The sequence below is a fragment of the Mesoplodon densirostris genome, chromosome 19 (assembly GCF_025265405.1).
Source record: "Mesoplodon densirostris isolate mMesDen1 chromosome 19, mMesDen1 primary haplotype, whole genome shotgun sequence".
Classification (NCBI taxonomy): domain Eukaryota; kingdom Metazoa; phylum Chordata; class Mammalia; order Artiodactyla; family Ziphiidae; genus Mesoplodon; species Mesoplodon densirostris.
Genome location: NC_082679.1, coordinates 12,393,365 through 12,413,165, shown reverse-complemented (window position 1 = coordinate 12,413,165; position 19,801 = coordinate 12,393,365). Strand labels below are relative to the sequence as shown.

At 55.1% G+C, this 19,801-nt stretch overlaps 2 protein-coding genes across 7 annotated transcripts in view; both read left to right on the top strand.

Moving 5' to 3' along the window:
• The window catches only part of HNRNPUL1 (heterogeneous nuclear ribonucleoprotein U like 1), a 35,832-nt gene extending 29,718 nt beyond the window's left edge, over nt 1–6,114 (top strand). For all 6 annotated transcript variants that reach the window (XM_060083211.1, XM_060083207.1, XM_060083208.1 and 3 more), the window contains exons 11-15: nt 205–373; nt 1,010–1,291; nt 2,432–2,721; nt 4,103–4,297; nt 4,880–6,114. In XM_060083211.1, the coding sequence (XP_059939194.1) occupies nt 205–373; nt 1,010–1,291; nt 2,432–2,721; nt 4,103–4,297; nt 4,880–4,996 (1,053 nt within the window). In that variant the 3' untranslated portion in view covers nt 4,997–6,114. The remainder of the gene's footprint in view (nt 1–204; nt 374–1,009; nt 1,292–2,431; nt 2,722–4,102; nt 4,298–4,879) is intronic.
• Nucleotides 6,115–8,621: 2,507 nt separating this feature from the next.
• On the top strand, nt 8,622–19,544 carry CCDC97 (coiled-coil domain containing 97). Its single transcript, XM_060085099.1, has 5 exons — nt 8,622–8,821; nt 12,048–12,503; nt 14,279–14,557; nt 15,021–15,150; nt 17,090–19,544. The coding sequence occupies exons 1-5, from the start codon at nt 8,764–8,766 to the stop codon at nt 17,208–17,210; spliced, it is 1,044 nt and encodes a 347-aa protein (XP_059941082.1). The 5' UTR covers nt 8,622–8,763; the 3' UTR covers nt 17,211–19,544.
• Nucleotides 19,545–19,801: the final 257 nt, after the last annotated feature.

Genomic DNA, 19,801 nt, shown 5'->3' with positions numbered 1-19,801 from the left:
GTTACTGTCAGCAGCCACTTTCCCAAGTCAGTTCATTTTCTGAGGGTAGTCTCAAGAATCTTAAAAGGGAAGAGCAGTTTCCTGAGTTTCTCTGCTTAGGAGAACTAGTATCCCTTTCTCAGTCCCTGGCCTACATAATACCCCACAGAGGAAAAAACCAACTTGTAGTGACCATCTCTTGCCTCTTCTGTTACCTACCCCTAGACAAATGTTTATGGGTCAGCCCAGAGACGAAAAATGAGACCATTTGAAGGCTTCCAGCGCAAAGCTATTGTCATTTGTCCCACTGATGAGGACCTAAAAGACCGAACAATAAAGCGAACCGACGAAGAAGGGAAGGATGTCCCAGATCACGCGGTCTTAGAAATGAAAGGTAGGAAATGAGCAGTTCCCAGAGGGACATCGCAGCAGGGTCCTTAAGAGAAAAAGGGCCTTGCACAGTTTTTCCCTTCCCAGGTCCTTGATTATTCTTTTTTTTTATCTTGTTCTTTCTTTCTGTGCTTCTGCTTTGTCCCTTCCCTGTCTAGTACAGCTGTGAATGGAAAAGCTGCCTGTATCCCTCCTGGGGCAAGGTTTTCCGACTAGATGGGGCTGGGGCTGGGGCAGGATGAGGAAGAGGATGTGTGGGAACAGGTGCCGAGAGACCTGCACAGTTGGTCGTCTGCCTCTGGCACCCACTGGGTGGGCTGGCTGAGCAAGCCTCAGTTTGCTTCTCTGTAAAAATAAGGAAGATGATTCCACCTGCCAGGCTCACTCCCTGGGTTATAAAACATTGGTTTGGTGGGGCTTAGCCACCTCTTCAGGAAAGGGAGGAGAGGGTCTTTGTTAGCCCCTTACTGTTGTCAGGGAGGCCGAGTTAGGGACCCTGTCTCTCCTCTGTCGCTTATACTGCAGTCCCCTCCTCCTCCTCCCTTCTGGCAGGCCAGTGTCCTGGGGGTGAAGGAGACCAGACCTCAGAAGGTGCTGACCGCCTCTTCTTGTTCCCTCTGGGGCCCTCCCTTCCTCCTAGCCAACTTCACGTTGCCAGATGTTGGGGACTTCCTGGACGAGGTGCTGTTCATTGAGCTGCAGCGCGAGGAAGCAGACAAGCTGGTGAGGCAGTACAATGAGGAAGGCCGCAGGGCCGGGCCGCCCCCTGAGAAGCGCTTTGACAGCCGAGGCGGCGGGGGCTTCCGGGGCCGTGGGGGTGGCGGCGGTTTCCAGCGCTATGACAACCGAGGTCCCCCCGGGGGCAACCGAGGAGGCTTCCAGAATCGAGGAGGAGGCAGCGGAGGAGGCAGCTACCGAGGAGGTGAGGCATCTCACACTGAGCTGTCCCTGCTTTTGGTTCCTGGTTCAGGGTTGCGTTTTGTGACTGCTTGCTCAGTCAGCAGATGACGTTTCCCTGTCACCTGCTGTGGGCTGAACTCTGGTAGAGAACTGAGATAAATCAGAGTCCGGGGCCTCAGGGAAACTCTCCCACTGTCGTGCTCCCCCTGCACATTGCTCCTGAAGCCCTTGCCCATTTGTATGTCGCATTGCTATTATTTTTATGAATCTTTCCCACCCCCCTCATCTGACCATGAGCTTCTTGAGAAGAGGGGCCAGACCGAGTTTACTGCCAGCCCTGGGTCCCACCTCAGGACCTGGCACAGGGCAAATATTAGGACTGGTTTTGCTTCTAAAACACATGGAGAAACAAGCTTGGTGAGGTTAATTTGCCCAAGATTCACCCAGCTGAATCCATAGTTGGGATCAAGTGGTGATAGATCCAGAGCCCAGGTTCTTACTAAGTTATGCTATCTCTGAAGTGTATGATCATGATTTAATAAGCATGCCCTACTCTGTTTCAGTCTTGTGCTGGGTGGTTTTGGAGACAGAGCCTTGACCCAGACACTATATCACCCTGTAGTGACAGTCCAGAAGGATTCTGGGCTGAATGGCACAGCCCGGGGGTACTTTGAGCTCCAGTGATACCTGATCCAGCCTGCAGGGGAGCAGGGCTCAGGAAAGGCCTCCCAAAGTGCTGATGTCTAAGCTGAGGTCCAGAAGCCAGTAGGAATTGGCTGGGGGAAGGGTTCTGGGCTCACGAAAACTGCACAAAGGCTCGGAAGAGGCCAGCCCATTTGGCCAAGCCTGAAAAGGACTGTCCCCAGTGCTTAGATGTTGGGGACACAGTAGAAACTAAGACAGCCCTGGTCCCAGGCTCACAGTCCAATGGGCAAGACAAACCTGTCAGCAGGCCGTAACAACTGAGTGTTACCAGGGTGGCATGGGGGAGTGCTCCCAGGGCTCTGGGGAAGGCTGGAGGGGGTGCTTTACTTGTTCGCTGGGACTGGGCTCCTGCTCTGTGCCTGGTCACGCGGGAGCTACAGCAGTCCTTAAGACAGCCCAGCTCCTGAGGGTCCCAAATTGAGAACAGCAGAGCCTCTCACCTGGTTCTCCAATGCAGGTTTCAACCGCAGTGGAGGTGGTGGCTACAACCAGAACCGCTGGGGTAACAACAGCCGGGATAACAACAACTCCAATACCCGAGGCAGCTACAACCGGGCTCCCCAGCAACAGCCGCCGCCACAGCAGCCGCCGCCACCGCAGCCACCGCCACAGCAGCCTCCACCGCCACCCAGCTACAGCCCTGCTCGGAACCCCCCAGGGGCCGGCAGCTACACTAAGAACAGCAACATCCCTGGCTCGAGCGCCAATACCAGCACCCCTACTGTCAGCAGCTACAGCCCTCCACAGGTGAGAGGATAAGCGTGCGTGTGTGTGTGAACAGGTGAGAGGAGATGGGTCCAGGGAAATCACCAACATGTGCTCCAGCCACAGGTCTTAACTCTTACCTCCAGCCCTGCCCTTTCTCCCTTCCCTGCCAGTGCTTTTGGCTGAGACAGACCCTAGATATTCCCAGATGCCTTCCAGACCCAGAGTAAATCGGGGGACCTACCTGTTCTGTCATCCCTCTCAGGGCGGGCTGTATGTGTTGGTCCCACAAGTACATTTCTCTTGGCTGTGTTCTCTTGGCTGTGTCAGTGGCCTCACTGAATCCCCAAGAAAGCACTCAATTGGAGTTAACCCCTTCAACCTAGGCTTGAAGGGGCTGATCCCCTTGTCTTCAGGATGTAGGGACAGACTCAAAGGTTGGTGAGGACTTGACCTCTGCCCTGAGAGCTTCAGGCTCAGTTTGAGTCTTTAGAGAGCCAATGTTCAGCTCTGTACGCACAGGCCCCGTAACCAGAGCGGTCCCCGTTTACTGGCACCTTCCACGCTCCAGGCCTGGAGGCAGCTGCCAGGAGATACAGGTGAATGGTTCTAGTCCTGGTCTAACCAGAATATTTCCTAGAACAGGAGTTGGGCAGACACAAAGTCAAACCCCAGCCCCACAGCGTTCTGGTTTTGTGACCTTGGACAAACAGCTTCACCTCTCGGGACCTCGTTTTCCTCATAAAGGACTAGAGTTAGTTGTAGAACTCACTTCCAAGGTTTGTTGTGGGGGGAAGATGACATCATAGCTTTGCAGGTAAGGCTCTGGAACTAGGCGGACCTGGGGGCAAGTCACAGCTCTGCCACTTTTTACCTGTGTGGCTTGGGCCTAGTGATTTCACCTCCCTGAGCCTCACCTTCCTTCTCTGTAAAATGAAGCCAATGGAGCCTGCCTCAGAGTTGATTGCAGGATTAGAGGAGTTAAGGATCCAGCCTGGACATGTGAAGCACTTAGGAAATTGCCACTACTGTTTTTCTTAGCAGGTCTTCCTATAACAAATACCACCATTTATTGTGCCCAATGGATGGTGCACGTAAGCTTAGTGAATACGCAAGGCAATCCAAAGGGGTGGTTCTGTTGTAATTCTCATTTTACAGAGAAAAAAAAAAACCACTGGGATTTCAAGAGATGCTGTGTGCCTTGCTCCCCCAGGGTCTCAGAGCTGGGATTAGAGTCCAGAATGTAGCTCTTGATCCTACCCTGTCCTGCCATGTCACAGAGGTGACCCACCTCCTTCTCAGCCCTGAAACAGCCTCCACCAGGGAAGTTCCTTTGTGGACCCACTGCTTACAAAGGCCCTTCCTGCATCCCAGCTGAGCTGGCTATTTCACAGAGACCTGTTTTTTTCCCTCCACTTTCCAGCCGAGTTACAGCCAGCCACCTCCCTACAACCAGGGGGGTTACAGCCAGGGCTACACAGCTCCACCACCTCCACCTCCGCCACCACCTGCCTACAACTATGGGAGCTACGGCGGCTACAACCCAGCCCCTTACACCCCTCCGCCGCCCCCCACCGCACAGACCTACCCGCAGCCCAGCTATAACCAGTACCAACAGGTAAGTGCCACAAGCGGAGGGGGGAGAATGGGGAGACTTCTAGGGGCCTCACAGGGATGTGTATTCCCAGACCTGTGTCCCTGCTTATCCCTAAAAAGATGGGCAGCTCTCTGGCCTTGGGCTGGTGTCCATCTAGTACAGTATAGCCGTGCCGTTTGTTGAACACTTCTACACTGGCTGCTAAGTAACTGCCATCCTAGTTCCTCTCCCCAGTGCAGCAAGCAGAGGGCTTAGCAGGGGTCCTCAAACCCTGATTCAGTACCATGGCCAGTGTCCATTCTGATTGATTGATGCTAGGCCCCATGCCTGTTTCTGAGTATTTTGAACATGGTATCTAGCTATACCTGAAAGGGCATTAGGTTGGCAAGCCAGGATACCTGGGCTTCAGTCTCTAACTGCCCACCCATGTGACATCAGGTCATTCACTTATCCTCCCAAGGTACCTTGATTTCTCTGTCAGACCTATGTGTTGACTGTCATCACCATACCCATCTCCACCATGGGTGAGGTGGGGTCAGGGGAGAAGCCAGATGTGGGTCTGGATGAATGACAACCTGGTGCTCTTGGTTTCTCTCTCCCCAGTATGCCCAGCAGTGGAACCAGTACTATCAGAACCAGGGCCAGTGGCCGCCGTACTACGGGAACTATGACTACGGGAGCTACTCCGGGAACACACAGGGGGGCACAAGCACACAGTAGCCAGTGTGTCCTGGAGGCCCCTGCCGGCTTCCTCCACCAGCGCCCACCTTGGCCCCCCTTTTCCACCCCCACCGGGTCACGTGGTGCTGGGGGACAGGTCCTCCCAGGGCTGCCTCTCCTCCAAGGGGCTCTTCCCCCACACAGGGCCGGGCATTTTCCTCCGGATTCAAACAGGCAACAATGACCATTTATTTTGTTTGTCCCCCCACCCCCCTCCTCTTCCTCTTCCTCCCTTCCTCCTTTTTGACTAAAGACCCCCCCGCCTCCCTTGGTCGTACAGTGAGGCTACAGGGCTGTGGGGAGGGCCCCTTCCTGTCCTCTGGTCCCAGCCCCACTCCAGCCCCTCAGCTTCCCAGATTCTCATGCAGTTGGTTGTAAATTCTTCCAGGAGCTGTTTTACTGTCTAGTTTTCAGGATTTAAAAAAAAAAAAAAATCAAAAACTTAAAAACACACACAAGTTTAAAAAAGCAAAATGCAGAGGGAGGAAGAAGCGACAGATATTTTTTTGGTAATAATGCTTTTTTTTTTAATTTTTAGAATTTGTCCCTTTTTACTGTGGGTCGGCTGTTGATATTTCATCAGGATAACCATTTCTTTGCTGAGTTCAGGTGACCGAGGAAGAGCCACACCCTCAAAACAAAACACACACAAAACAAAACCACAGAATCATCTTTAACCTAACTTTTTATACAATGTCTCAGTTTCCCGTAACTTTGCACACAAGCTTCTGTGTTGAGTTGAATTGTACCTGCCTTTTGTATTTGGAGAGAGTGTGACTATTGAACTTGAAACATTTTATTCCGGGCGTCTTGGTAGTTTCTGGTGGGATTAATCGGGTGAGAGGGAAGAAGGGAGTTGGGGGGCTCCTTCCTTTCAGAACATGAAGTTTCTCCCACTGCCTCCTCTCCAAAGGTCTCCCAGGTGCCAGACCTAAAGGTTTTTCCTACAGTGATCCTCTGATTATTTTTACTTCCCCTTGACCCATATGTTTTAACAGGACTTTAACAAACTGCACTTATTAAGAAATGTGTTTGCCCTGTTTTGTTTTGTTTTTGTTTTGTTTCAATAAATGACATGGCACCTCCTAGCAGGAAGGAAGCAAGGTTTCAACCCTGAAGTGTTACTGCAGTTGGCCTTTAATTGGGGTGGGAGCCTTTTCAAGGGGACATTATTTACTCATTAAACACTTACTGTGGGATTTGTGTGCCTGTCCCCATTTTTGGTGCTGGGGATGCCCCCTTAGACCTCAGGCCCTCAGTTTAAAATCCACCAGTTCACTTTTAACGTGGTTCTCTGGTCTCTGCCCTTTCCAGTTCACCCACAGTCCCAAATCCCTCCCGGAATTTTTGAGTAGAAAAGGATGGAACAAGTCCCGAGGCAGAGAGCAAGGTAGGGTAGGGTGATGGTTGGAAACTAGGGCTGGACTGTTGGGGTCATCCCTTGGTGTGACTGCCCATCCACATTAGGCCTGGCCTCTGTGCTGGACTTAGGTTGGTTCTTGACCGCGCTCCTGAATCCAGGCTAGTGGGGATTCCAGGAGCTTCTTTATCCAGCCAGTGTTAGGTACTTGCTCTGTTCCTTACCCACACCCACTCTGGACGGTGCTGAGGACATAGCATGACCAAGGCAGTCCTGGACCCTGCCCTCACGGGGCTCTCAGTCCAGAGGTAACACGGACCTGTCATGGAATGGTGACAGTGCCAAGGTCAGCTGTACGAGCTTGGGGTGGAGGGGGGTGGTGAGGTGAGGGCTTCGTGGAGAAGGGAGATTTTTTTAGAGAGGAATGAGCTGCGACAAAAGACTTTCTGGGGCTTCCCTGGCGGCGCAGTGGTTGAGAGTCTGCCTGCCGATGCAGGGGACGCGGGTTCGTGACCCGGTCCGGGAGGATCCCACATGCCGCGGGGCAGCTGGGCCCGTGAGCCATGGCCGCTGAGCCTGCGCGTCCAGAGCCCGTGCTCCGCAACGGGAGAGGCCACAACAGTGAGAGGCCCGGGTACTGCAAAAAAAAAAAAAAAAAAAAAGACTATCTGATTTCATCCCCACAGCCTATCCTCATTCCCCAGCAACTTGAGTCATTTCTTCAATCCCCTTAGGCATGCTGTACTCCTGGCCCCTTGTGAGGGACAAGGCTGGGGCACAGGAACGGCCAGTTCAGCTCCATCTCTCCCCTCACAGGAACTGTCTCAGAGCCTTGTGAAGGGAGCACAGGCTACAAAACAGGGAGGAGGAAGGTTGACTACTTTTGAGGTCAGATGCAAGGCATCTGAACATGAGGTGGAGCCAAGGTTGATGGCTAGTTGGGCTGAAGGGAATCCTAGAGTGGCCTCTCCCTACTGAGGGAGGGCCTCCGGTCATCTAGGCTGGGAAGTCCCCTTCCCTGCAGATCCATGTGTTGGGCAACAGTGCCCTCTGCTGGCCTCTCCTGGCAATATGTCTAAGTGTAGTCAGTCCCCATCTATCCCAAGTGACAAATTAGCCACTTTCCTCCAGATCCCTTATCCTGGAAATGCAAACGGGAAGTTATTCTTCTGCCTTTGGCCTTAATATCTGGGTTACTGCATCAGCCTCCTCACAGATCTCTCTGACCTCCAGTCCCTTACCCTGATACCCCCCTGCTCGCTCCCCACAGGATAAAGGAGCTCAAGCTACTTAATATGGCTTACAGGCTCCACATGCCTGGCCCCTGGTGACCTCACTGGCATTACCTTTTACCACTCCCCTTTCAAACTTAGGATCACTAGTTTGTTATAGGGGAATCACAAATCCCTTTTAGAATCTAAATGCCATGAACTTCTGCCTTGGAAATATATGTGTATGTGGAATTTTGCATAAAGATTTGTGAGGTTTTCCAATCCTTGCAGGCCGATCATGACCTTCAAGTTAGAACTCCTTTCCTATTACCTGGCCATACAGAAGCAACCAGAACTATTGATGCCTGCCTTCCTCTCCAGGGGTTTGCCTTGCCCATCCTCCTACATGAGACCCTTCTCTACCTCCCTCTTATCCTGGTTCCTGATCATTTTTCCGGTCTCAGTTTGGGTGTCCTTTACGCTCAGAAAAGAACCTTGCCTGGGTCCTGCAGGCTGGGGTGGGCAGCTCCCTTAGCTCTCTGGGTCCATCAGCCCTGCCCACTCAGGCCACTGGTAACACCTGAATGTGAGTCCCTATCCGTCACGTAGGGCAAATCAGGACCAAGGTCTCTCCACACCTGAAGATTCTTCAGGTCCTGGGAGCACAAAGTGGGAAGTTGAGTCTCCGATCTCACCACCTATCTCATGCTAAGCAGGGACTGGGTGTGATGACAGAAGCAAGCGACAAGGCTTAGTAAATATTCTTGACGTGGCCAAGAAACAAGATAGACTGGGGTCTAAACCAGAGCCCAAGCCCTCAGAGGCCCTGGAGAGTGGTCATTCAAACCATTTATCCCCAAATTAAGCATGCTGGGCTCTGGAGTCACAGAAGTGCACAGGGTGAACAAGCCTTCCCTCCTGATAGTCCAATTTCGTAGCGGTTCAAATTGCGGGGGTGCGGCGTGCCGGAAGAATCTATCTGACCCTGGTGCCCTTTTCCTGCCTGGGGTGGGCGGGGCCGGACGGAAGCACGCATGCGCATAGGAGAATCCAACTCTGTCCCGGAACTTTGGTTCCTGGTGCCGCGGGGCACCCGGGCCCGGGAGTGTGCTCGGCCGGAAGTGGCCGCTGAGGACCTGGGGCGGGTTTGGTGTGCGGGGCCTGCCACAGCAGGTAACAAGTCGTAGAGAATCGGGATGGAGGCCGTAGCGACAGCGACTGCGACTGCGACGGCGGCGACGGAACCCCGTGAAGGTGAGGTCCTGGCCACGCGGAGGCGGCGGGAGGGTGGAGTTGCGGTGTCACTGGGAAATGATTCCCCGTGAAGGCGAAGGAGGACTCTTTAAAAGGGGACACCTGCCCTCGGCCCTAACTGTCCCCTTCACCACTTTGTCCAGATTAACCCCTTTCGTTGCAGGCTGACCTCCTTTACCTCATCCCCTCCCCCGAAATTAACCTCTTCCAAGTTCCAGCCGGCTCTTTCCGTGTCCCAGGCTAATCCAGTTCCTTACCAAGCTCTCAGGCTAGCATAAACGTCTCTGTCCTGGGCTCTCCCATTGTCCCAGTCAACCGTGCTTCTCAAGTTACCTCCTTCCCTTGCTTCCTCCTGTCCCATGCAAACTCTACTTAGACCATACTAACGGCTCCCCCCATTTCATTCTAATTCCCCTTCTCCGAAAGTCCACAGTCCCATCTGCTTCCTCAGGGTCGTTAATTCATTTCTGTGCTCCCCCATCTCTTCTGCATCTTCAGTCTCTTTTATTTCTCCCGATGCCTCCCCAACAGTACCTAAAATGCTTTTGTTTTGCTCATCTTAAAATTCTGTCCTGGTGCTTCAGAGTAATCCCGTGTGGGGTGAGGTGCGGTTGAGAGATTGGTTGAAACATCACTGGACAAGAATTGGTCATTTTTGAAGCTGGATGATGGATATATTGGTGGGGGGGGGGGTCATTGTACTTTCTACTTATGTGCATGTTTGAAAGTTTCCATAATAAGAAGAAAAAAGCTTTAACCTAAAAAGAAAATCTATCCCTTGATTCCATGCTGCCTTCCAGATACCATTTATCTTCTCCAAAGAGTCATGCACACTCGCCTCCATTTCCTCACTACCCACCCACTGCAGTCTGGCTTTTACCTTCAGAAACTGCACCCATCGGGGTCTGCAGTGAACGCCCTGTGTAGTTAAACTGAGTCACCCTGTTCAGTTTTTTCCTTATTAGACTACTTGGAGAATTCAATGCCATTGACCCCTCCATCCTTCTTGAAAATATTCCTTTGGTTTCTGTGACACCACTCCTTCTGATATCCTTCCTATCTCTCGGGCTCCTCCTGCTCAGCCAGTATTAGTTTCCTGGGGCTGCTGTATCAAATGATCACAAACTGGGTGGCTTAAAACAACAGAAATTTATTCTCTCACAGTTCTGGAAGCCAGAAGTCTGAAGTCAGTATCACTGGGTTGAAATCAAGGTGTCAGCAGGGCCATGGAGAGCTCCCTCAGAGGCTCTAAGGGAGAACCCATTCCTCACCTCTTCCAGCTTCTGGTGGCTCCTGGCATTCCTTGGTTTGTGGCCACATCACTCCAATCTCTGCTTCTGTCTGTCTTCACCTTGTGTTCTCCTCTGTGTGTGTCAAATCTCCCTCTTATAGGACACTTGTAATGGCGTTTAGGGCCCACCTGGATAATCCAAGATAATATCCCTATCTCAAGATCCATAATTTAATCATATATGCAAAGACCCCGCTTTTTTTTTTTTTTTTTTTTTTGGCCATGTAAGGTAACATTCACGGGTTCCAGGAATTAAGACGTGACTATCTTTTGGGGGCCATTTTTTAGCCTCTCACAGCCTCCTTCATAGACATGTCTTCTCCCCATCCAGTCAGGACTGTTTCTTGGCCCCTCTTCTCTTTTCATACCTTACACACTCCCCCCACCCTCCCCGCGACTTCATATTTCCTTCAGCTTTACTTCTGTTCTTTGCTCTGACGACTCCCATAACTCAGTCCCCAGCCCAACACTTCTCCCCTGAGAAGTCTCCCATGTACCAGCAGTCTTGTAAATGCTTCCCCTTGGATGTCTCCTGGGCCTTTTATACCATCCATGTCCCAAACCGGCCTCAGCACCTTCCCCCAGACTTGCTCCTCATCCATGTCTCTGTGTCAGGGACAGTTTGACCAGGCCCCTGGCCAGAGCCCTGTACCTTAACTGGATACCTCCCTCACCTCCTAGCCCTTCATTCCAATGACTTGTCCTACTCGGCCTCCCAAGCATCTTTTTTTTTTTTTTTTTTTTTTTTTTTGCGGTACGTGGGCCTCTCAGTGTTGTGGCCTCTCCCGTTGCGGAGCACAGGCTCCGGACGCGCAGGCTCAGCGGCCACGGCTCACGAGCCCAGCTGCTCCGCGACATGTGGGATCTTCCCGGACTGGGGCACGAACCCGCGTCCCCTGCATCGGCAGGCGGACTCTCAACCACTGCGCCACCAGGGAAGCCCCCAAGCATCTTTTTAATCACAACCCCCTCCTGTCCCCTCCTCCACAGCCCCTTTACCTGGTCCAGCCCAGTCTTCTCTTGCCTCAGTCATTAAAACCCTCCCTGAAACCCCTTGTGCCTGTAACCACCACCCTCTTTCTCTTCCCCACCCCAGCCAAGCTAAAGGAGTTGTCTGTACCTCCTGTCTTCACTTATTTCCTGCGTGCTGTAGCCTTGCTCCAGTTGCCACCACTTTTGAGAAGCAGCTTGCACCAGGGTTTGCCCAGCGCTCCGCTTTTCTGTTACCAGTGCCTGTGCTGGCTTTGACCTTGCCTGTCTTCCCCCATCAGACAGGGTGCCCTCTGGGAGCTGAACTGGATCCCTCCGGGGGTCCTCAGCATTGCCCAGCTCAGGGCCCGGCATAGATTTAGAGTTGCTGAAGAGTGGTTGGATGGATATGCAAATGAGTAGGAGAATGAATGAGTGAATGAGTAAACGACTTAGTGAATGTATTGATGATTTCGTGAGCAAGGGAAAAGGCAAAATTGAGTGAATCAATGAATGAAGTGCTCAAGGACCAAGTAAATACACCAAGCACACTACCTCAGGGCCTTTGCACTGGCTGTTCCCTCTGCCAGTTCCCACAGAAATCTCGTGGCTCAGTTCCTCACCACCTCAGGTCTCTACTGAAATGTCACCTTTTGGGCAAGGCCCTCTCTGACTGTCCATTTAAAATTGCAGCCTCACCCCCATTCCCTCCTCCTTCCCTCCTCATTTTCCTACACAGCTCTTGGAACCACCTAACACACTCTATGTTTTCACTAACTATGTTTTCACATGCCTGCGTTCCCCACTAAACTGTCAATCTCTTGCTTACTGTGGTATCTCTAGGGCCTAGAACAGTGCCCAGAATACAGTAGGTGCTCAATAAATGTGAAATGAGTGAGTGAGTGAGCACCCACTGCCCCATCCGCTCTCCCATCCTGGACTGACTGATCTCGCCTCTCCCCACAGGCTGCACGGAGCCCAGTCCTGGGCACTGGGGGGAGCTGAGCTGGACACCGGTCCCATCCCAACCCCAGGACAAGGCAGAAGCAGCAGAGGGAGCACCAAAGGCCCTAGACACTGACCCCTCAGAGGTCGAGGACGCGGCGGTGAGTGCCATGCTGCGCGCCGTGGCTGCCAGCCGCCTGCCCGTGTGCAGCCAGCAGCAGGGCGAGCCTGACCTGACGGAGCAGGAGAAGGTGGCCATCCTGGGCCAGCTGTACCATGAGAAGCCACTGGTGTTTCTGGAGCGCTTCCGCACAGGCCTCCGGGAGGAGCACCTGGCCTGCTTTGGCCACTTGCGCGGTGACCACCGTGCGGACTTCTACTGCGCCGAGGTGGCCCGGCAAGGCAGCACCCGACCCCGCACCCTGCGCACCCGCCTGCGTAACCGCCGCTACGCTGCCCTGCGTGAGCTCATCCAAGGTGTGGGGGCGGACAGGTTGGGTGGGAGGGGAGACTGAAGCAGAGGAAGTAAGAAACAAGGATGCAGGAGCAGAAACGCAGACAGAGATCCTGGGAGATAAGTTTTAAGACAGTGACCCGGGGAGAGATGGAGACAGAAATGTGAGGTGACAGGGTGAGATAGGGAGAGACAAACAGGGACCCACGGGAAGAGAATGGGGCAGCCAGTGAGAAGGGTCAGAATTTAGTAGATAACAGAAGTGCCATTTCAGACCAGCAGGCCGAGGACACACAGTATCCAGCACTGTGAGAACTGGTTACCCCTCAGGGAAACTAGATCCCTACCTTACACTGTACACAGAGGCATTGACAGAAACCTAGGGGAATATGTTCATGACCCAGGGGAGGCAATTCCTCTTGAAAAAAAAACACATGTGAAAAGCATGGAAAACATTGGTACCTTTCTCTTTTTTATTTGTTTATTTATTTATTATTTTTGTAACATTGGTACCTTTTTGACCATGATGTAGTTACAAGCAGCTTTGTGACCAAAGACACCAGAACTAAAGTTAAAAGATGAGAGCAGATGAAGGAGAGAGTGAGTTAAGATTCTACTTAGGGAGAAGGCACAGGCTGTAGAGAAAGGCATCCGGAGAGAGTGGAACACAGTGACAGATGAGGAGCAGGGATGAAGAGAGGAGGGAGGGTGAGTGAATGAAAGAAGTGGGGTTAGCTGGCAGGAACTGAGACAGCCAGAGCCACGGAGATGGGTGGAGACGGAGGGGCAGAGGAGGGGAGGGAGAAACTGAGACCCAGAGAGAGAGAGTGACAGTGAAAGATAGGGAGAAGGAGGGAGAGAAACAGAATGTGGTGGGAAACATCGGGAACAGAGAGAGGTGGGTAAGAGAGAGAAGGCAAGATGGAGGGCAGGACAGGGATGGTCACAGGATTCCTGGGCTCTGAGAGCGGGGCTAGGACCAGTGGTGGGAGGAGCTGGGCAGGCTTAACTGTTATCTGAGGGACAGAGCTGCCTATGCCGGAAGAGACATCAGGAGAGGTATGAAGGCCCTAGGTTTGGGGAGAGGGGAAGCCAGGCCCTCAGAAGGGGTGGTTGCAGAGAGGAACGCTCTGGGGAGAGGTGAGATCTGGGGTCTGGAAGACCAACAGGGACACCCACACCTGGGCAGATGCCCTGCTGGACCTGACGCTGTGCACACACATGTCTGCTCCATGAAGATGTACACTTATGTGCCCAGCAGTGCAGGCGTGTCCAGGTGTGTGCACCAACAGCCAGAACGGGGCTCAGCAGACAGGCACACACAGTCTACATACTGGCTTCCATGCACAGTATACCTGCCCACAACGTCCTGCACACCAGCTCCCAGATGCAGGGACCCACAGCAGTGTACACACACACACACACACGAATCCGGCCCAGGCACAGTTGTACACGGGCCCTAGGCCGGCAGTGCCTCGGGCCAGGGTGGCCAGCAACCTGACTGTGTACCCGACATATTTGGACACATGAGTCCACACGTAGATACAGGCCTGGTTGTGCACACGTGCTTAGACACGTGCATGAGTTCTCATGGTCACGACCTCAGGCATCTGTGCATGTTTGCATCCATTCCTGAATGTGGACGATCACAATCACACTTGTGTGTCTACGGCTTCCTGTCAGCGTGGTCCCACGCCTGGGTGGACACAGGTCTGTGCAGGCACACTCACCCTCCGCCCAGCCCCTCGCCTGGCCCGCAGGCCCTTGACTCCACGCCCACCCTGTCTCCTCCGTGCAGGGGGCGAGTACTTCAGCGACGAGCAGATGCGGTTTCGGGCCCCGCTGCTGTATGAGCAGTACATCGGGCAGTACCTGACCCTAGAGGAGCTCAGCGCCCGCACCCCGGCCCACTGGCCGCCCAAGCCTGGATCCCCCGGCACTCCCACCTGCTCGCTCTCCGACCTGCTGCTCCAGTCCTACCAGGAGCGGGAGCTGCAGCAGCGGCTGCTCCAGCAGCAGGAGGAGGAGGAGGCCTGCTTGGAGGAGGAGGAGGAGGAGGAAGACAGCGGCGAGGAAGGTGAGGGCCGGCAGTGAGGAGGCCCCGGTGTCGGCACAGCCCAGCCCCAGGCTTGTGTGTCTCAGCTCCACAGCACTAGGCCGGGCCCGCCTGTGGGAGCAGATCACGTCCCTGCCCTGCGTGCCCTGCGTGCCCTGGTCCTTCCCGTCCTCTCCAGCATCCCTGTCCCCACTCCTCGAAGACACCAAGCAATCCACCTCCTCCAGGCCTTTGCTCATGCCGTTCCCTCTGCCAGGAGTGCCTTCCCTTTACCACCCTTCAGGCGTCAGGTCCTAACCCTGCTCTGTGGCCTCCAGAGCACTGTGTTGTCACGTGTTCAGTGTGTGCCCCAGGAAGGTAGGGACGGGGCCGTCTTGGTCACTGCTGTGTTCCCAGTGCCACCCAGCACGAAGGATGCAGCTCTCTGTGGAGGTGTGTTCAGCACAGTCCTCACACACCCCACCCTGGGTGTCTCCCCCTACAGACCAGAGGCCTGGCAAAGACTTGGAGGCCTGGGTCCCCGACTCGGAAGAGAGGCTGATCCTGCGGGAAGAGTTCACCAGCCGGATGCACCAACACTTCCTGGACGGCAAGGATGGGGACTTTGACTACAGGTGCTCCCGTGCCCTCCCGCGCGCCCCCACCAGTCCCCCAGCCCGGCACCCCACAGGACATGGGCTCTGGGGTCACACAGCCTAAAGCTTTCAGATCAGAGATCAGTGGGTGACCGTGGAGTAGCTTTGCAGTCCCCTCACCTGAAGGAGGGGAGTGAGCAGGGCTGACATTCAGCTCCATATTGATGAAACATTCCCATTTGGGTAGGTGGTGGTGGTGGCCTGGTAGGATGCCACTACCGCAAGCTTCCTAAGTGTCCCCCAGGACCCTGGACTTCCTCATGCTGCAGGAAGTAATCCCTGGCAGGGTAATGCCTGGCGTGGAGGGGCCTGTGGTGGGTGCCCCTGCAGCGCTGGTGGTTCATTTCTCCAGTAGACCCCCAGGGATAAGGTACCTGGGCCACCTGCTTTGGAAAAGGATTTTGCCATCAGGGAAAAGGACAGAGGCAAGTGAAGTATCAGAGTAAAAGATAAATGGTTTTGTCAACGGAGGCAGCCTCGCCTTGTGGTCTGGAACATCAGGTGTGGGAGCAGAGGGCCCTGGTTTCAAACCCAGCCCCCCTGACATACGAACACGCAGAGCCTCAGGGCCTCATCAGTCGAGTGGCGGCGGGGGTGCGGGGGGGTGGTGTCATGATCGCTACAGCTACAGCAGGGCCTGGTACCAGAGCATCGCTGGTCCAGTCCGGGATCCCCAGCTCCGGAGGCGAGTCTGGCTGACCCACTTTTACACTGACTGATCTCAGTGTTCCACACAAAGCAGCGAGTAGAGTCCCTGGGCTGTGGGGAGCCCTCCGTAAGGGCACCACTGCTGTCCTAAAGCCAGGTGCCCACGAGGACGTCGGCCCTGGTGTGAGGAATGGGGCGTGGTGGGGACTGAAGCCTGTTCCCTCTCCGCGGGGCAGCTGCTGAGCTGCATTCAGCCACCAGGTGCTCAGCGCTGCTGGGTCCAGGCTCGGGATCAAGCAGGGAACAAAACCGATGGAAGGGTTCCCTGCCCTGAAGGAGTCCCCCTCTGGCGAGGAAGGCAGCAAGGAGCGGAATGGAGGTGCTGGAGGTGCAAAACATCTAGTGGTGATGGGGCCAGGAAGAAAGACAAAGCAGGGTCCCAGCGTTGGGGGTGGGAGCAGGGTGATGAGGTGACCAGGGAAGGCTCTCTGAGCAGGTGATATTGGAGCAAAGAAGTGCAAGGAAGTGAGGGGTAAGCGACATCAATACCCTGGGGAAGAGCGTTCCTGGCAGGGGGAACAGCGGGTGCAAGAGCCTTGAGGGGCACAGAGGAACAGCGTGGTGTGCGAGGGGTGAGGGGTAGGCGGTCTCATCAGGGGTGGCGGGGCTGGATTGGACAGGGCTTCCTGCACCAAAGAGAGTGTGAGGGAGCCTGGTAGGGTTTGGAGCACAACCGGGGGTCCTCCTCACAACTTAGGATCACTTGTTGCCTGAGGGCAGGGTTTCTCAACTTCAGCACTGTGGACCTTTGGGGCTGGATAACCCTTTGTGCAGACTGTCCTGTGTGTGGCGGGTGTCGAGCAGCATCCCTGACGTCCACCACTGGATGCCAGTAGCAGCCCCCCAACTTGTAACCACCAAAATGTCTCCAGTTATCACAAGTGTGCCTTTGGAGGGGGCAGAATCTTCCTGGTTGAGAACCACTGCCTAGGGCCTCAGGGCCTAGATGTGGGCCCATGTGTCACCACATCTTCTGGCTTTTTAAGAGAAACCAGAAGTTTTCATGTAAAATCTCTGCTTTGGAAAATGTTGCCTTTTGTTTGAAGCCCTGAGAGACGCAACATAACCCAGCTGTAAGTTCGCTCTGACTTACAGCTGCCAGCGTATGGCCTTTCACTTCAGGGGGCCCCAGGCCCCAGCTCCTCTCCACAGAAGCGGGGAGGCTGGGGTGCAGGCAGAGCCAGCCCCTGACAGCTCCCTCCCCCTGCAGCACCGTGGACGACAACCCCGACTTCGACAACCTGGACATAGTGGCCCGGGATGAAGAGGAGAGGTACTTCGATGAGGAGGAGCCCGAGGACGCACCCAGCCCAGAGCTGGACGGGGACTGACGGCTGCGGCGCCCACCCCGTCCCCCGCCCCAACGAGGCCGCTGATTACAGGCCAGGCCGGCTCAGTGACTTTCTCTAGGCGACAGCAGGGTGGCTGCCCTCTACCACCAAGCCTCGCTGGGTCTGGTCCCACCTCCGCGGCCCCCTCCCCCTTGCTCTCCATTTCCTTCTCCCCCTGAACCCTGGTGCCTCTCTCCCTCCTCTCTCTCAGTCTTTTTCTCACCACCTTTCTGTCTCCTGCTTTCTGTGTCTCCCGCTCTTTCTCCACCTCCCTCTTTTTCCTTTCTGTCTTTCTCTTTCTCCCCCTCTTTCTGTGCCTCGGCCTCTGTCCCCACAACAGGGCCCAGGATGAATATCCTCCCCTTGACCTAGGCCAGTGGGGCCCTTTGTCGCTGGAGCTGGCAGGTTGAACCCAGAGCGGCGCTCCGCCTCTCCCTCCCCAGCCCCGCCTCTCTCTCCTGCCCCTCTGTGCCTGAGGCTCAGGCTCACACTCGCACCTCCTTGCCTCTGTTACGTTCCATCTCCTTCGGCCTCCCTCTCTGGGCCCATGGCTCTTCCTGCCCACACACTTCCATGTTTCACGGCCTCCGTGCTGGCTGTGTCCCTCTCTGTCTCTCAGCCTTTACCTCTGGGTTTCAGTACCCCCCCCCCCCCCCGCCAAGGCCCTGAGCATCCCCCATCCTGGCTGCTGTGGGCCACAGAGTCTGACTGCTGAGTAATGGGGCCTTGCTGTGGGCAGTGGGGAGACCTTGCGGGTGGCCACCGGCTCTCACCTCTCCCTCAGGACCCAGGTTTGGGAGAGGTGAGCAGGGGCAGCGTGGGATCGTGGGCCTGCCAGGTTGGTATAGAGGGAGAGGAGGGACTTTCCCCTCCCAGCCCCACCAGCCTCCCTCTGCCCAGCTACAGTTTTCCCTTCCTTCACTTCCTCCACCTCCCTCTCCCTCTCCTGTTTACACTTCCCAAATATGCACAGGCTGTTATCATGGGTCCTGAGTCATCCCCCCCACCCCACACACACACAGCCGGCCCCAGCATCCCTGCCCCAAGCCGGCCCCACCGAGCCCCCTGCCGCCCTGGGCTAATGGGAGCCAGATGGCCGCCTGGTGACTCAGCCACTGGCCTGTGGGAACCCAGGCATCCCGCCTTCCCATGCCCCCATACCCAGATCACGCTCCCCCAGTAGACATACGCAGAGAAGGGGCCAGCTGCTAGCGGGGGAGGACACAGGCCATGTGTTGAGAGAGGTGGGGCCCGGGGACCCCTCACTCCTGTGAGCCAGGCCTGAAGGACCCTGAAAACTGCCTCCTCCAGCATGGGGCCCAGAGTGCCGGGGAGACCCCACGGACTCCTGGGGCCACAGCTTTTGACCCCCAGGCCACGCCTCTGCCCTCTGGCTCAACTGGAATTAGAGCCAGACACACAAAGTGAGAGCTAGACGGAGGCCGAGGGATGTTCAGACTATTAAATGAGGAAACTTCCAGTTACTGAGCAGTTCTGTCCTGTGCCAGGCCCAGCAAGGTGCCTGATGCTGCGCTGAATCCTCCACACAGCCCCGCGAACGAGGGGCTCAGCTCCATTCCGTATGTGGGTCACAGGAGGCCCAGAAAGGAGACGTCACGTACTCAAGGCCACGTGGCCATCAGAGATGGAAACTCGGGCGTAGAATCGTAAGTCCTGGAGACCACCTCCTGGCCTGCCTGTCCGCCCTTAGGGCCACACAGAGTAGACAGACGCACAGACTTCTTCAGGGCTAACGACTGAAGGAGAGTTAGCTGTTGAGGATAACAGCAGCTAAAACCTTTGGGGCCCTCCTGGCGCGCTAGGCACTGTCCTTCCTATGCACAGACGGACGGCGTCATCTAGTGTTTAGTATCTGTCACTGAACCATCACAGACATCCCATGCAGTATAAACTGTCAGTACTGGGCTTCCCTGGTGGCGCAGTGGTTGAGAGTCCGCCTCCTGATGCAGGGGACACGGGTTCGTGCCCCGGTCCAGGAAGATCCCACATGCCGTGGAGCGGTTGGGCCCGTGAGCCATGGCCGCTGAGCCTGCGCGTCCGGAGCCTGCGCGTCCGGAGCCTGTGCTCCGCAACTGGGAGAGGCCACAACAGTGAGAGGCCCGCAAAATGTCAGTACTGATAGGGTGTCTCCCAGAGGAGGCCCAAGGCGATCCAGCCAACTAGACTCACAATTGGGAGAGATGTTTGTCTCTCAGGTACTTGTATTGATGCCCTCAAGTTGTGAGAGGTCTTTCATAATACAGGCATCAGCCCTGGGTGATGGGCACATTTTTCACCAGTCTATCATTTGATCATTAAATTTGTGATACACTGTGCCGTATCTAAATTTGTTACATACATTTTTTAAGTGATGAGAGTCAGCAATTGAGTCAGAATTAGGGTTAGTCAGATGGCAGAGAAGGAGCGTCTGTCTCAGAGACCGAGGTGGAGCCCAGAGACACTCCCCCATCACAGCCTCAGACCCGCTGAGGCCTGGAGATGCCCAGAGAGGTGCCTGCCCCTCCACTCCTGGTTCTGGGGTTGGGGTGGGCGGAGAGGCTGAGTCAGGGAAGGGAGAGCCCCCCCGAGGG

Excerpts from the sequence above, each read along its gene's own strand:
- CCDC97 (XM_060085099.1), top strand. The coding sequence starts at position 8,764 with ATGGAGGCCGTAGCGACAGCGACTGCGACTGCGACGGCGGCGACGGAA. Across the intron at positions 14,558-15,020 it reads GGAAGACAGCGGCGAGGAAG|ACCAGAGGCCTGGCAAAGAC; the intron begins GTGAGGGCCGGC and ends CTCCCCCTACAG. Across the intron at positions 15,151-17,089 it reads GATGGGGACTTTGACTACAG|CACCGTGGACGACAACCCCG; the intron begins GTGCTCCCGTGC and ends CTCCCCCTGCAG.